Genomic DNA, 17,385 nt, shown 5'->3' with positions numbered 1-17,385 from the left:
TTATTTTTTTGTCTGCGTTGGGTCTTCTTTGCTGCGCGCGGGCTTTCTCTAGTTGTGGCAAGCGGGGGCTACTCTTCGTTGCAGCGTGCATGCTTCTCGTTGCAGCTCACGGGCCCTAGAGCGCAGGCTCAGTAGTTGTGGTGCATGGGCTTAGTCGCTCTGCGGTATGTGGGATTTTTCCTGACCAGGGCTCGAACCCATGTCCCCTGCATTTGCGGGCAGACTCTTAACCACTGTGCCACCAGGGAAGTCCAGCTCTTGATTCACTTCTAGCGAAATAAAAATCCTGGCATTATTATGTTAAAAGTGATTTGCCTCCCTTCTGTTTTTATTTAAAAATTCCCAAATTTAATTAAGCTTTTTCTTTTAAAAGAAGTATGTACATATGTTCATGTTTTTAATTCATCCTGTCATACTGAAAAACTTTTCAATGGTTGTATACCATATTTTAAATAAAATCTAGTTCAAAAATCTTAATGTGGCTCTTGTTTACCTAATTTGACCTACAGCCATGTTTCCCCCTAACTTGATACCCTCCCACCTCTCTGGCTTTCTTCAAGAGCCTAGCTCTTCCTTACCTCTGGAACATCCCACAAGCTATTATGTCTGCCTTGAATGTTCCTGTCTCTATTTTGTTTCACATGGCTAACTTCTACTCATTACTCCCTTTCTTAACCATTTAAACACTATAATCTAAGAGAAGCCATGCTTGAGTCTTTCCAGTCTAAATTGTTATAATGGTTCATATTTCTCTCTATTTTCTTTCATAAAACCTAATATAATTTGTATTAAAATTTAAAAATTTGATTATAAAAATTAAAAATTTTTTCCTATATGATTTTCCGTTAAATGTCTCCCTTTCTAAATTAGGCTATAAGCTCTATAGGGCAGATACCATGCCTTGTTTGTCCATCACTGTATTCTCAGCAAGTAGTAGTATATCTGAAACAGAGCCGACCTTTAGTAAACATTTGTTGAATGATGAATTGGAAAGACCCAACAGAGTGCAAGAGTTGCAAACATGAGGTGAGGAAGTAACTGATGAAACAAGGTACTAAAGAGGCCACGGGGGATAAAGTATATGTGCATTAAAAAATAAAACAATAGGGGCTAAATCAATGATGGCCATAGAAAGTCAAAGGTTTGTTAGAATGTATGTCCTGAGGGACATCATATTAAATGAAGGTGGCTAGGGATGGTTTCAAAGAAGTAATTGGGCCAGAAGGGATGCTTAGATTTTATTAACTATAATTTAAAAAATATTTATAAAAATAGAGTGAATCAGATGACTTGTGTCATAGGTTAGGTTCTCTGGGAAGTAGATATTGAGGTGGAGTTAGAAGTACAAAAGGTTTACTGGAGGATAGCACTTGTGAAAGAGAAAGGGAGAAAGCAGGATTAGGCAGGGGGAGCCATCAGACTGCCATGCAGGCCTGAAAAAGCCTCTGTCATCCTAATGTTGACATTAGGTCCTTATACTATGCCTTACTCAGTCTTTAGTTGAGGATGGGCATGGGAGAGAGTGGTAGCCCTGAAAATAGTGTAACTTCAGCTTGGAAGCTGAGGTGAACCCAGAAGAAGTTAATGACTGAAGGCTGTCAGCTAACTACATGCCTTGCAGTTGGGCAGTGAGTCCTTTCTCGAAGGTAGATCTGAGCAAAGTACCTCTGTGACTGCTACACAGGATGCCAATTCAACCCAAATTAATCTATAAATTCAATAAAGGATCCTTTTTTTTTTTTTTTTTTGCTAAGCTCAACAATCTTGTTCTAGGAAGTATTTAGTAGACCAAGGGTTCACAGTTAGCTAAGTCAAATTTGAAAGACAAGAGCAAAGGGGAGGGATTTTTCACTATTACATATTAAGACAGTCTATAAGACAATGGTAAATAAAAACAACATGGTACTGGCATCATCATGGATAAAGAGACCAACTGAAAAAGAGGTCAGAACCAGAGCCATACATAAATGGAAATATGAATATATGGTAAAGGTGGCATTGAAAATCAATGGGGAAGGGAGAGACTGTTCAGTAGAATTATAGAGAAGAATTGGCCTGCTCTTTGGAGAAAAAATAGGCTAGATCCCCACCTTACAGCAAATAAAGGCATGTATTCCAGAGAGACTAAAGACCTAAACGTGATTCTCGGGACAGAGTACTGACTATAAAATAGAAGAAAAATATAGAATATGTTTGTGATGCTGAAATACAGGCTAAGTGTTTAATCAAGACCCCCAAAGCACCACAGAGAGTAATAAGATTGTCTCCATCAGCTAGGTGAGAGAACTGGAAGAACCTAAGGAGGAGTTAATATACTCTAGAGAATATTCCTAGAATCAGGGCAGCTAAGTAAACTATAAGGAGATGTAGGCCTATAGGGAGATATATCATTATGACTTGCCTATTGAAAATATTTCCCCTGCCTCTACTTCCTTCTTATATTCTTCAACAAACATTTTTGAGTTCCACACACTGTGCTACGTGCAGAAAGAACAAAGAGGAATAAACCTGAGTCCTAGTCCTTAAAGAACTCATAGTCTAGTTAGACAGACAGATGAAAAACTAAATAAGACGTTTTAACTCCTATTCTACAGGTAAGAACCCAGAGGCAACAACCTTTGCCTAGGGCATCTGGTATTTGAGCAATAAGGAAAATTCCAGGCAAAAGGAACAGTGCTAACAAAGTCACAGGGCTTTGAAGGAACATGGTATGTTAGAAAATGTTAAGGAGGTAACCTAATAATGGACATTCTGAAATGTTTGTTATTGAATACATAAAGTAGTCTATGCGGGTTGTTTTAGTCTTTTCTTAGTTGCACTGCTTATCACATTAGCTAATTATCACTTCTGAAGACAAAGCCAAAGAAGATGAAGCACTGAAGCGATGAGGGATAAATGATAATAGTTAAGAAAGAATCATGCTAGGGAGCACTGATGACTAGTCGTGGAGTGATAACAAACATTGTAACTAAGGATTTAGAGGAGGAAGAGATTGCTATCAGCTACGTTGTTCAGGGAAGATTTCCTGGAAGTGGCAGGGCTTCATTTGATCATTCCAAAAATTGAGAATTGACTGTATATATCAGGGGCTGTGCATGGAACAGGAGATTCAAAACCATAGTCTACTAATGAACAGATAATCAGATAATTGCAAAAATAAAGCAATGAGTGTTATAATAGATGCAAGCACAGGCTGATGTGATAAAACCTCAGAGGGACTCCTGCTTTAGAGAAGGGAAGTCAAGGATGGTTTTCTAAAGGTGATGCTGTATGCACTGAATTTAATGGATGGGTAGGATTCAAGTGCAAGGGAGGGAAACACATTTTGCAATGGATCAGTTTAGTGAGAGAACACACCTCTTTAAAGGAGCATGAAATAGTTCAGGGTGGCTGAAGCGAAGGCTGAAAGGCAGTGAAAGAAGTTTCTAAGGCATATAGGAAGAGTTTGATTTTAAAAGGTCCTTTATAGATGTTAAAGAATGTAGACTTTTTGAGGGCTTCCCTCGTGGCGCAGTGGTTGAGAATCTGCCTGCTAATGCAGGGGACACGGGTTCGAGCCCTGGTCTGGGAGGATCCCACATGCCGCGGAGCAACTAGGTCCGTGAGCCACAACTACTGAGCCTGCGCGTCTGGAGCCTGTGCTCCGCAACAAGAGAGGCCGCGATAGTGAGAGGCCCGTGCACCGCAATGAAGAGTGGCCCCCGCTTGCCACAACTAGGGAAAGCCCTCGCACAGAAATGAAGACCCAACACAGCAAAAATAAATAAATTAATTAATAAACTCCTACCCCCAACATCTTTAAAAAAAAAAGAATGTAGATTTTTATCCTGAAGACAACGTGGAAGTTGATGAAGATTTTAAGCAGGGAACTAACATGATTAGATCCAAATTTTACAATAACTGCTATTAAAGGCAATGATGATGAAGGCAACTGAAGATGAACTGATAAGGGGGCAGCTAAGAGGCAGAGAAATTAAAAGCCTGTTACTATTGTTTAGGAAAAATAAGGAAGGATTCAAAAATACAGTAGCAGTGGTACTGAGAGAGAAGGATGGGCAAGGTTTGAATAGCCAGAGAAAGAAGTAAGTGGAAGCATTCCCTGTGGAAATGATGTGAATAAATGTTTGGAGGAGGGAAAGGTGAGCAAATCTGTTTCCCTGGATTATATAGCATTTAACAGAAGAATGATGATTAGCTGGAGTGGAGAGCCAGAGTTACCCAACAGTTGGTGATGAGGTTGAAAACTGGTGGAGTCAGTCTGTGGCAAGGCTATTAAACAGACAGGCTAAACAAGTAGGATTTTACATTTTCCCTAGCAATATTAAATTTATAAATCATTTTTTATTGTGGCAAAATATACAAAAATTTACCATCTTAACCTTTTTTTTTTTTTTTTTTTTGCGGTACGCGGGTCTCTCACTGTTGTGGCCTCTCCCGTTGCGGAGCACAGGCTCAGCGGCTGTGGCTCACGGGCCCAGCCGCTCCGCGGCATGTGGGATCTTCCCAGACCGGGGCACGAACCCGTGTCCCCTGCATCGGCAGGCGGACTCTCAACCACTGCGCCACCAGGGAAGCCCCCATTTTAACCATTTTAACCATTTTTAAGTGTACAGTTCACAACACTCACATTATTGTGCAACCATCAACACCGCCTATCTCTAGAACTTTTTCATCATCCCAAACTGAAATCCTTTACTCATTAAAAAATAGCTCCCCATTCTCCCCTACCCCTCTTGCCCCTGGCAACTAAGTGATAACAAGTTGATAAAAATTCTATTTTTCTGTCTCTAGGGGTTTGGCCACTCTAGGTACCTCACATAAGTGGAAACACAGAATAGTTGCCCTTTTGCATCCAGCTTATTTCACTTAGCTAAATCACTTGTTAATCAACACCCTGGTTAATCAGTAGCAGGTTTCTAATTTGCATACTACTTTATATGTTATATTTTAAAACAAATGTCAAGCTTTTCTGACTTTATCAAATCTTTTCCACTTATTGCTTAAGGACACTTCACTCTAGCAAATTATAAACTCAGAGTTCTTAACAATTTGGTCTACCACTGTGTCTGCCATAAAAAGCTTTTTATTGGTCTACTTTAAGTGTCTATATTGTGAATTATTTTCATTTCATTACAGTTAACAGGCACTAGACTTTTTGTAAAATTCCACCTAGTACCTTAATGGAAGTAAATAATAGCAAATAGAACAACTGAGGCAGGAATCAAACTTATTTGACCACCCAGGAGAAAGGAAGTTACTTTATTTAGGATGCTGATATGAAGGCTCTCTTTTGATATTATGTAATTTCCCTATCTAGGGCTGAATCGGCTCTAAACGGAGAGAATTAAAAACACAAACACTAAAAAAAAACCCAAAAAACAAAACAAAACAAAACCCACAAACACTTATCTTATTTCTAGCTGGGGAAAAGTCCGAAAGTTTCAGATGTTTGGAAACTATTTCAGAACTGTCAAGGGTTGGAGGAATCCCTAGGTCATTAGTGCTCTGCCCATGCATGAAGTCGAGTAATTCTGGACAAGACTTAACTAAGCCTCTGGCGGTCTCAGTGCGTTACATGAGACCAGCCCGTTCTTCCCAATCTTGTCCACAGCACAGCACATGCAGAATATAGTACTGCAGGACCCTGGGGTAAACGGAGGAGGCAGCACAGCGCAGCACACCTGTAATCCCCAGGTCGCCTGCATCCCGCCACATCCGAGTGGACGCTCTTAGAGGAGCGCTCCCGTCGGTCGTTCCAGCCGATGCGCCACGCCGTCAGTTACAGAGGACGGGCTGGGGTTCCCGCTGATTCTGAAATCAGCGGCCTTTCCCTCCTTGCAAAAAAAATAGTCTTTATTCCTTAAGAGAATCAAGGCGTGAAAAAGCTCACGGGCCACAAACCACGCAAAGACGCAAAATTCGCCGCACTTCCCTAGCGCGCTCTCCGCTGATCTTACGTCTCTTCCCAGCAGGCTCCGGGAGTCACCGCGACATTTCAACAATTCTCGCGAGATTTATCGGCAGCCATCTTCTTGGGGGTGCTGGGAACCGGGAAGACCCCCCGAACCGTTCCCATTCAGCTGCCCTTCGTCTTCGCTTTCTTTACTTTTGCCTCTTCTGCGTTGCCAACCAGCACCTGGTCTCAAAGCTGAGAGAAAGCCCGCGTCTAGGAGCGTGTCGCGCTCTGGTCCAGGAAGATTCGCTGGGGTGGAGAGAAGGGGGAGGGCCCGGGCAAACCGTTGCTGCCTCAGCCGGGGCCGGGGTCCGGGGAGGGGGAGCTCCTGGCACCCCGTGGACTCGCGGCCTGCAGCCGTCCCCCCGGAGCTGTTGGCCCATCGGGGCTCGCGGGAGCCTGCCACCGGCGCCTCCCACCGCGGCCCACGCGGGCGGCGCGCGGAGGAGGGGGCGGGGGCAGCGGCGGCTGTAGCGGCCGTGACCTGGGCGGGCGGACTAGTGTGACGGGCCTCTGGGCCGCCGTGGATGGTTTCTAAAATGATCATTGAAAACTTCGAGGCCCTCAAGTCCTGGCTCAGCAAGACTCTCGAGCCCATGTGAGTATCCGGGGGCTATTTCTTTGCAGGGGTGGAAGTGGGAGATAGGTGGACTCACGGTTGCCTCAAGTGCCTTCCGTGGAGGCCGAAGCGGTGAACGCAGGTCCCAGGGCTCTGTTTTCTCCTCCTCTACCACTCTCGTTCCCAGGTTCAGAATACGCCTGGGAGCCTGAGCTGACCTTTACCTTATCGCTGAGTTGGTTCTTAAACCAATGTCTCTTCCTCTTGTTTTCCCGTTATTTGTAGACCGACCCCAACAACCTACACACACAACTCGTATTTGCCGAGGGCCCCCAGATCGGTTTCTTCTGGTGAATCCGAGCATAATCGCTGTCCACTAGACTATTTTTGTTTCTTTAAATGAGGTGAATAGCCCTTATTACGGATTAGAACAGTTCTCGTCTCAGCCACTCACGTTTTACCTACATACAATCCCTGAAAGAAAGGCCATGTCTCCCATGTGCTGTCTGGCTCATCAGCACCTCTGTTAACTGAAGATGTAACAGGTGCTAAGGTGCCCAGTAAAATTCCCCTTTCCCACCTACACGTTTGTTAGCTTGGAGGAAGAAAATGCAATCTATCCATATGGACTATTTAGCAGTTTTAAGTAGGTTTCTGTAGGTGGACTCTGTGCGTGTATGTGTTTGAGGGGGTTCAGGGTGCTGAAATGTATTAGGTTGGAAAAATTGAGTGTTTTAAGGATTTATATTTTAATACACACAAAATATGGGCCAAGTGTTTTATCAAAATTGGTTGATTTACAATAAACAGCTTAAAATACAACGGGGAATATCCACTCATTTAATAAATTTATTAGGCTCCTTCTATGTAGTGTGGAAGGGTCGGGGCTAGAGTTTTTAAATTCCAAAATCAGTAAGACATAATAAACAAGTAAATAAGCTAATTTCAGGTAATAAGAGTAATGACGATTGTAACAGTAGCGGATCATGTAAAAGAGTGACTAGAAGGCCTCTCAGAGGAGGTGACATTTGAGCAACACCTAAGGAGCAGAAGGAACTATCTGTGTAAAAGTCTGGAGAGAGAATGCTCCTTACAGAAGGAACAGCAAGTGCAAAGGCTCTCTAGTGGAGATGATCACGGGGTGATCCTGGAAGAGAAAGCAGGCAGTTGTGGCTGCAGGGAACCTTGTGATGGGGGAGAGGATGGGAGGTTGTGAAGTTTGAGAAGTAGGCAGGGGCCAAGTCATGTAGGGTCTTCTAGGCTGTGGTCAAGAGCTAGGTTTTAATTTAAACTATAATGGGAAGACATTAGATGATTTAAAGCAGGCAGGGATTGATTTGATTGTGTTTTAACTCTCCCTGCTTTGTGGAGGTTAAGGGGTCAAGAAGAGAAGTAAGGAGACCATTCCGAAGGACGTTGTAGGCAGAGCTGTAGATAGTTTGCATTAGAGTGATAGTGGAGACAGAACTAAATATGTTTAATGAATAGATCTGGTAGAAGTTGCTGATCGATTGAGTGTGAGAGATAAGGGAAGGGGAAGTCAAGGGTGATAACTAAGAAGTTAGCCTAAGCAACTGAATCCGTGTTGGTAGAGAAGGCTTGGAGAGAACAGGTTGAGGGGAGAAGAGTAGGTTGGTTGGTTTTGATCATTAAGTGTAAGATATTATATATGTAAGTGAGATGTCAAATAAGTAGGTGGGTATGAGTCTAGAACTCAGGCCAGGACTAGAAATATTTGGAGTCATGCAGATAGTGTTTAAAGCCATGAGACTGGGAAGTTTCTGAGGAAGAATGTGTAGATAGGGAAGCGAAGAGAGTCCACGTCTGAAGTAGGAAGAAAATTGGGATACATGTCACTAATGAAACAAATGTATGACAAAAGAGGAGGGTTGTCAACTTGATGGGATGCTGCATAATGGATGAAAAAGGTGGAGGCAGGTTAGTGGCCCTTAGGTTTGGCAAGGTAGAAGTTCATTGGTGAACTTCGTGAAAAGTTTCACTGGAGTAGGAGGGTGTGGATAGAAGCCCTGTTTAAGTGGATTGGAGAGAGAGAGTAGGCAGGAGTGTAGTCATAGTGGTTGAGAGGGAGAACTCTGGAGCCAGAATGGCTGCCTTTGAATTCTGCCTCTGCCACTTACCAGCTGTGTGATACTAGGTAAGTTACTTAGCTCAGTGCCTCCTTCCTCATGTCTAAAATGGGGAAAATAATGAGTATGTATTTAAAAAATCTTTGAACACTGCCTGGTTTGTAATTAGCACTCAATAAGTGTTAGGTGAACAGAAAACTTAGAAGAATGTTTTGAGTTAAAATAGCATTCCCGGGGCTTCTCTGGTGGCGCAGTGGTTGAGAGTCCGCCTGCCGATGCAGGGGACACAGGTTCGTGCCCCGGTCCGGGAGGATCCCACATGCTGCGGAGCGGCTGGGCCCGTGAGCCATGGCCGCTGAGCCTGCGCGTCCGGAGCCTGTGCTCCGCAACGGGAGAGGCCACAACAGTGAGAGGCCCGCGTACAGCAAAAAAAAAAAAAAAAAAAAAAAAATAGCATTCCCTTTTTTAAGCATTCAGTTCTCAAATTACTTATCAGATTTATTACCATTACCTTTTTTTTCCCCCACTAATTGAAGATTATAGCTACGTTGCTTGTAATTTTTCTTGAGTTTTAATAAAGCATCTTCGGGTATCATATAGCCTACTCAGATGACTGTAGCAGTGCAGTCATTACTGCTGGAATAAAAAGCACTACTTGTAGAACCTAGACAGTGATAGGAGCTGGGATTGGTCCTTTTATAATGTACACTACTGTGGTAAAAATGAGCCCTTATCCAAGTTCCTGTCCCTTTAATTGCATTTCAGGTGAATTCTTTTAGATGACTTTTAAAGCTGATTCCAGTTATTTAAGACCTATGGTTTCTAACCTTGGTTTTGTGAAACTTGAAGACGTATTTGTTGTCTAAAGAGATTTTTTTTGCTTTACTTCATAATTGCCATATAGCACCTATTTGAGGCAGGACCATATGAAGGACCAAGGATAAGACAGAACTTGAAACGTGTATAGAACTTTTTAGCTATTTGTGCTAGTAAAGTATCTGATGGTTTTGGACTTGCCTCGTAGTTTAAATGTATTAATTCAGCACATATTTATTGAGCACTTAGTCTACTCTGTGCTAAGCACTGTGTTAGATATTGGGGAAATAGTAGGACACACGACATGAAATGACCATCTTCATATTGTTTACCGCTTAGCACGGAAGACAGATGGTGAACAAATAACCATAAGACTAGTGAGTGTTATAAATCCAGAATGCTGTCAGAATATATGTCTGGGAGGTCAAGAAAGGCTTTCCTGGCATGATAATATTTCATCTCAGCCGGGATGGATAAAGAGCAGTTTGCTGGGGCAAAAAGATGGTAATAGAGAGTTGTGACAGCAAGATTTTGGAGGGCAGATGGTATGAAGGCCCTAAAATAAAGGGAAAAAGAGGTGTCTTGGAGGAATTGAAAGAAACTGAAAAAAGAGCCAGTGGATAGCTCCAGAGAGAGGAGCCAGATCGCACGGGACTGTTGAGTCATTTTAAGGATTTGGGATGTCATTGAAGGGTAGTGGGAAGCCAGTGAAGGGTTTTAGGGGAGGAAAGTTTTCAGATGGACATTAAGAAAAAAAAAAAAAGTCAACCTGGTTGCAGTTTCAACATGAAGTAAAAGTTGGTAAATCTGTATTTTATTTGATTATAAGGTCTGTAGGTATATCAAGATTCTGAGTTTTTTTTCATAATTTATTGAAAATATAGGTGTTAAAATTGTCATCGTGAAGTACTTGATGTTTTTGTTCTCCCAAACATTTGCTTAGTCATGCATGCTAATAATAAAATTAGATGTTGGTCTTCCCTTTAACATTGATTTCTTTTTCATAATGTGCAGTCCTGGAAAAAAATTAAGCTATCTTCTTTCGATGTTTTTTTGTTTTTTTAAACAGAAGAGGTTTTCTGCTGTATTTTAAAACTTTTTCTGAGTTTACACATCACTAAATGTGGTGATTTAATAAAATCATGGATTATTTTTAGTTTAAGGGAAACCTCAAGATCTAATCAAACCCGTTAATTTTTCAGAAAATAAAATTGAGAGACAGATGGACTTAATGATGTGCCCAGATTTTGTTGAGTTTAGTAGTAAAGAACAAAATGCCTAGTTTTGTGCTCCTGCTACTATGTAGTGCTGTGGAGGTAGCATTGTGTAGTGGAAAGAAAACATTTTTGTGTCCACATAAACCAGTGTTCACATCTCAGCTCTGCCACTTATTAACTGAGTAATCTAGGCAAATGAACCTCCCTTTTCCTTGTTGGTGTGATAGAGAGAATTATACTTGTTCTTTCTGTAGTTGAAAGGATTAAATGAGACATATTTTAAAGAGCCTAGCCCTTCCCTCCTTTCTTAAATACCGGGTTGATTAAACACAAATAGGTTACATTACTATTATTGCTACCATTAACATTTGTACACATTGTTAAAGTTTTGTATTTCAAGTTCTGTGAGGTAAGTACTGTTACCTCCATTTTGCAAGTGATGACCCCGAGGCACTAAAGCATGAAGTTGAGATACTTGCCCAGAGTCACAGCTTTTACATGTGACTAAACAGTGATTTAAACTCAAGTTTTTGACTCTGGAGCCTTGTTCTTAATTTACTACAGCACAATACAGTGTATTCTTTCCTATTACTCTCTGGGTGTGTATATACACTTTTACTATTACATTTTTGGAGTAGTAGCTGCTATTGTAAAGGAACAAAGTTCTAAAGCATCATGGTTATCAGTGCTTTAGAGTTTAAGAAAGAAACCTAGGGTTTTTGTAGTCTTTTCCTCTTCACCCACACTTGTTATTAAACCTTTCTTACCACATTCAAATTTATTTTTGTTCCAGTTTTGCAGGAAGAGCTGAAAGGTGATCTTTTTATTTCTGAACTTTATACCTGTTTCCCTCCCTTGATCTTTTCTTTTCTACAGACTCCTTTGGGCACAGAGTCAGTCTCCCATTCCTTAAGGAAGAAAAGCTTAGCAACAATAGCAAAAAATAAAACAAAAAATTAAATGATACTTCTAGTCCCTTTCATGCTAGCTTTCTTTTCCTGTCACTGTTAACTCTTGAAACAGTAGTCAGCCTTTAATTTTTCACTCATTTGCCCCAGCCATTTACTTCTTAATGCCTTACAATATAGTTTCTTGCCACTTGTATTCAACCAAAATTGCTTACATCAATGTTACCAATGAATTTGTTTATTAGATGTAAATACTTTGTATAAATTTTAATTCTTTGATCTCTGTGTATAACATTAGACAGTGTTGATAGCTGCCTTTTTTTATTTTAAACTTCTCATGTCTTGGATCCATAATATTTTGGTTCTCTTCTCAAATCAGTCCTATCTCCTTAAGTTCTTTTTCTTGCCTTTGAATTGTGTTATTTTTAGTTCTCTTCCCAAGACTTTTTTTTCTTAATCATTCTACTCCTGCTCCCTCATTCACATTCATTCTTATGGATGGTTTCTATTGTAATACGTGCCTGTGGTTTTTAAAAACTTTGTGGGTGTGTTGTAGATGCTTTGAAAGTTTGATTAAAGACTGTTTTCCCCAGGATATTGCATATACACATTTGCATTTGAATTTTAGAGCTTTTCCAAGAGTACCTGTATGCATTTATTTTTCACACAATTATGTTTAGGCTTAACCACTTCAAAGTTTTAAGCTCTTAACTCCCATTGCTAGCTCTGTACCTGATCCTCTCATCTGAACTTCAAACTACTGTATGTTTCTGAAAATAAAATGTTCACTTATTTCCATTTCATTTCTTCAAATTATCTGGGCTTGTAGTTTCATTTTTTTGGCTTCTCCTCCCTTCATTTCTTTTCTCCCTTTCAAGTTGGTCATTGGGTTCTGTCTCTTTTAATAATTCTTACTAATGACAGTGCTCAGTAGGGGACTCTTTACTCCTTATCTAAACCATTGCAGTTTGTTTCCTAACAGGCCTCCCTATCTCCAGTCTTTTTCTCTCTTCCAGTTCTTCTGGCCTGGATGCTCAACTTGTTTATATCCTATTGTTAGATCAGAATCTTCAGGACTCTTAAGTAATTAATTGCATACTTTTTAACTTGGTTTTCAGAACTCTAATGTCTGTTTCAAATTATCTTTCCAGTTTATATCTTCCTACTTTTTATGTAAGTCTTAATTTCAGCAAAATTGAACTTTTCATTCTGATTCTCTATCACATTGGTCATACAGTCCTATTCCCCCCAACTTTAAGTAGAAGGTAACATTCATTGAGTGCTATTTGCTAATCCTTGTGCATTCATTGTATGTGAGCTAGGTTCTGTTATACCAATTTTAAGGATGAAGAAGTTGACTCGTAGGAAGATTAAGTAATACACTTCATTCATAGCTTATAAATGATAGAGACAGGATTAAAAACAAGACATTTCTATTCCAGAGCTTTGTTGTGCATTCCTTTCTCCGGTGTTGAAATCAAAGGTCAAGTGTGATTCCAGTTCTTCCAGAAAGCCATTTATCATCTGTCCAGTTGGAAGCAGTGACTCTGCTCCATGACCCTCCTCTCCTAGCTCTAGTTTGTACTCATCACTTGCAAACTTGTTCAGTAGTTAATTCTTACTTGTTTTAAGGTTACTGTTAGAGTCTAAGGTCCTTGAAAGTAAACTCCAAATCTTAAGGTTAAGTGTTCTCCTGTTCTGTGTGAGCACCCAGCACAATGCCATGTGTGGGGTGTGCATCTGAGTTTCAAATGCATTAGTTGAAATTTCTATCTTGTGCACCCATGACTTAAGAGAGAAGAGGCATTTGTGTAAAACTTTTATTTCAGAGAAGCAGATAAGTGAGCAATTTGAAGATTTACTAATCTCAGGGTCTGTTTTGCTTTATTTTTACTTTTCAGCACTTTCAAATTAACTAAAACTTAAGTGATTTTTTTAAGGGGGAAAGGATACTGAAGAGTATTAACATTTACTCATTAAAGTATTAGTGAATGCTGCTATATGCAAGACTGTGCACCTCCATGGAGCTGCACAAAAAATTATGTATGGTAATTCTAGTCTGATGAATTTTACAGCTGGTAGAAGAGTTTTTCTATAATTAATTATTGGCTAAAATATTTTTCACGACCTTCATTACCACATTTTACTGCTGCAACCTTAGTTGGGTTTTCCATCTGAGTGATGAGTAGCTAAAATGCATTTAGCATTTTCTGTCTGTTTTAGCAATTCCTTTTCTTTGGCTTACAGTTCTTTTCAAATGAATTATTTTACATGCATAAATCAAGATATAGGGATAGTATTATGAACAAAATGGAAAATAAGATATTCCAGTGTTTGGTGTGTACATATTGAGAATGACTAACTCAAACTTGAGCTAAATGTAGGCTTCTAGGAATTTGTTTTCTTCCTCCTGTTTCCTTAGTCCCAGAGAATAGAGAATGAGTGAAACGAGTGGATGGTAAATGCTTCCTACTAGACTTACTCACTACCCTCCTACCACCTTGTTTCTGTGGAAAAATCCTTTTCAGTTTACAGATAGTAACTTCTGAAATAGGTAAAGTTTATTTTTAACTTGGGGTTACATTTAGTATTTTGTGTGTGTATGAAACAGTGGAGTATGTTGGAGATATGTTACTCATTGGTTCTCACTGCGATATTTTGCCTATGTACAAGCAAATATGTTTATATATATATTTTCTCTTTTTTTATATAACTGGTATCATACTTGGAGGTCATTCAATATAATACATAAGAGACTTGCCCCCTTTTTAATGGTTGCATGGCACTTTAATGTAATGGGTGTACCATAATTTATTTAACCAGCCTTTATTGATTTACTGAACAAATAGTACTATGGTGTATATATCTATCATGTGTCAGTTTATACTTAACATAAACATTAGTTGCATAAGGTTTTTTTTTTGGAAGTTTCTTTTTTATTTTTTAATTAAAAAGTTCTTTAAATTAATTTATTAATTTAATTTATTTTTGGCTGTGTTGGGTCTTCGTTTCTGTGCGAGGGCTTTCTCTAGTTAAGGCAAGCGGGGGCCACTCTTCATCGCGGTGCGCGGGCCTCTCACTATCATGGCCTCTCTTGTTGGGAGCACAGGCTCCAGACGCGCAGGCTCAGTAGTTGTGGCTCATGGGCCTAGTTGCTCCGTGGCATGTGGGATCTTCCCAGACCAGGGCTCGAACCTGTGTCCCCTGCATTGGCAGGCAGATTCTCAACCACAACGCCACCAGGGAAGCCCAGTTGCATAAATTTTGACAGTTATATACGCCTATGTAATCACCGTATAAAACAGAATCTAGAACATTCTCTGGAAAATTCTCTTGTGCCTCTTTCTGGGTTTTTCTTTCCCCCTCCAACAAAGGCATCTACTTTCTAACTTTGGCATTATGAATGTGGCTGCTATGAATATTCTTATTCAAGTCTTTGTGGAAATATTTTTTGGGGGTAAATATCTAGGAGGATATTTGCTAGATCATAGGGTAGATAGATGTATGTTTTCTATTATAAGAAACTGCCTAATTGTTGCTACCTGTGATTTATGAGAGTTCCAGTTGCTCCATATCCTCAGCAATATTTAGTATTGTCAAGGTTTTTTTTGTTTGTTTGTTTTTAAAGCTTTAGAGTGAGTATAAAATGGCATCTTTCCTTTTTTGGACTGACAGTTTAATTCTCTTTATGGTTTTAATTTGCATTTTCCTGATGACTGATGCTATTGAGGACCTTTCCATGTGCTTATTGACTAACATATCTTTTGTAAAGTATCTAAGTCTTGCTTATTTTTAAAATTGGGCTGTCTTTTATTGTTGACTTACAGGAGCTCTTTATTCATATACAATACATGTACTGCAGACTTTTTCCCCACCCTGTGACTTTTATACAGTAGTCCCCCCTTATCTGTGCTTTTGCTTTCTGTGGTTTCAGTTACCTGTGATGAGCTGTGTTTTGAAAATATTAAATGGAAAATTCCAGAAGTAAACAATTTATAAGTTTTAAATTGCATGCTGTTCTGAGTAGCATGATGAAATCTTGCACTGTCCTGCCCGAGATGTGAATTATTCCTTTGTCCAGCATATCCCACCTGTTAGTCACTTAGTAGCTGTCCTGGTTATCAGGTCGGCTCTCATGGTTTTGCAGCACTTGTGTTCAAGTAACCCTTATTTTACTTAACAATGACCGCAACACGCGAGAGTAGTGACGCTGGCAGTGTGGATATACCAAAGAGAAGCCATAAAGTGCTTCCTTTAAGCAAAAAGGTGAAAATTCTCAACTTAATAAGGAAAGAAAAAATTCAGTACTGAAGTTACTGAAATTTACAGTAAGAATGAATCTTCTGTGAAATTGTGAAGAAGGAAAAAATTCTTTCTGGTTTTGCTGTCACACTTTAAACTGCAAAAAAGTTGCAGCAACAGTGTGTGATAAATGCTTAAGATGGAAAAGGCATTCAATTTGTACTAAAGTATTTTGAAAGGAGGAGGGAGAGACTACACTCACATAACATTTATTACAGTATATTGTTATAATTGTTCTATTTTATTATTGTTGTTAATCTCTTACTGTGACTAATTTATATATTAAACTTTATCATCGGTATGTCTGTATGGGAAAAAATGTAGTGTATATAGGGTGTATTTGTGGTTTCACTGGTTTCACACCCGCCCCCCGCACCAGTGGGTGTCTTGAAACATATTTCCCCCATGGATAAGGGGGGACTATTGTATAATGATGTCATTTCGTGAGCAGAAATTTTTAATTTTTGTTAAGTCCAATTTATTTTTCTTTTATGGTTAGTGCTCTTTGTGTCTAAGAAGCCTTTATCTCCTCCAACATCATAAAGATATTCTGTGTTCTAGAAATTTTCTGCCTCTTGGTTTTATGTTTAGATCTGTTCATCTCAAATGAATTTTAAAAAAATGCATATGGAGGAGTTTGGGTTTTTCGAGCACAAGCCACCTGTTCTTACTTGGCCCTGCAGTAATCGTTTCTCAGTGCCAGACTCCGACATTTTGGTTTGTTTGGCCTAACTGTGCGTCTCTCAGTCAAACAAACTTGCGTTTGGTATCAGTTTTGGTGAGCCAGCCCAGTAGTCTATTCCTGTGGCAGGTTGACCCTGGCCAGAAGCAGCCTCTTCTCTGAGTCCCCAGCAGCTGCCAAAGCTCATTTCGTTCTGAGGCACTCAGAAGGACTCTCCCGTACAAGCACTGGCTGCCCTGGCTCAAGGCTGTTTGGAGTCGAGAAACGAAAAACAAACAAACAAAAATGCATGTGGAATGAGATAGGGCTAAATGGCTCCTTTTTTTTCTTTAATAAGTATATTAAGTTTTCCAGAAATGGTTCCTAAAAAGACTTTCCTTTTCCCATTGGATGACTTGGCACGTTGGTTGATAATTAAGTGTATGTATAAGTCTATTTCTGGATTCTGTCTTGGTCCAATGATACTTGGCATGTTGGTTGATGATTAACTATATATGAGTCTATTTCTGGACTCTGTCTTCGTCCAGTGATATTTATTTATTGTGATGCTTATACCACACTGTCTAAAGCCAACTGCCTTTATAATAAGTTTTAAAATCAGGTTATGTAAGTCCTCCTAGTTTGTCCTTTTAAAAGATTGAGTTATGCTAGATTCTTGGCATTTCCCTATAAAGATGAGAATCAGCCTTTCAGTTTCTGCAAGAAAGCCTGAGTGATTGTTGACAGGGGTTGTGTTGAATGTAGAGATAAATTTTAGAAGAAAGAACATCTTCATAATATTTAGTCTTCCAGTTCATGAATGTGGCAATCTCTCCATTTATTCAAGCTTAATTTCTCATGGCAATGTTTTGTAGCTCTCCG

The 17,385-nt window shown here is 39.8% G+C and overlaps 1 protein-coding gene across 16 annotated transcripts in view; it reads left to right on the top strand.

Moving 5' to 3' along the window:
* The first annotated feature begins 6,383 nt into the window (after positions 1-6,383).
* The window catches only part of RBM26 (RNA binding motif protein 26), an 84,934-nt gene continuing 73,932 nt past the window's right edge, over positions 6,384-17,385 (top strand). For all 16 annotated transcript variants that reach the window (XM_081215178.1, XM_081215177.1, XM_081215174.1 and 13 more), the window contains exon 1: positions 6,384-6,551. In XM_081215178.1, coding sequence (XP_081071304.1) covers positions 6,481-6,551 — 71 coding nt within the window. In that variant the 5' untranslated portion in view covers positions 6,384-6,480. The remainder of the gene's footprint in view (positions 6,552-17,385) is intronic.

The sequence above is a fragment of the Mesoplodon bidens genome, assembly GCF_964165515.1.
Source record: "Mesoplodon bidens genome assembly, chromosome: 17".
Lineage (NCBI taxonomy): Eukaryota > Metazoa > Chordata > Mammalia > Artiodactyla > Ziphiidae > Mesoplodon > Mesoplodon bidens.
The sequence above is the reverse complement of the archived record's forward strand: the minus strand, read 5'-3'. Positions and strand labels throughout refer to the sequence as shown.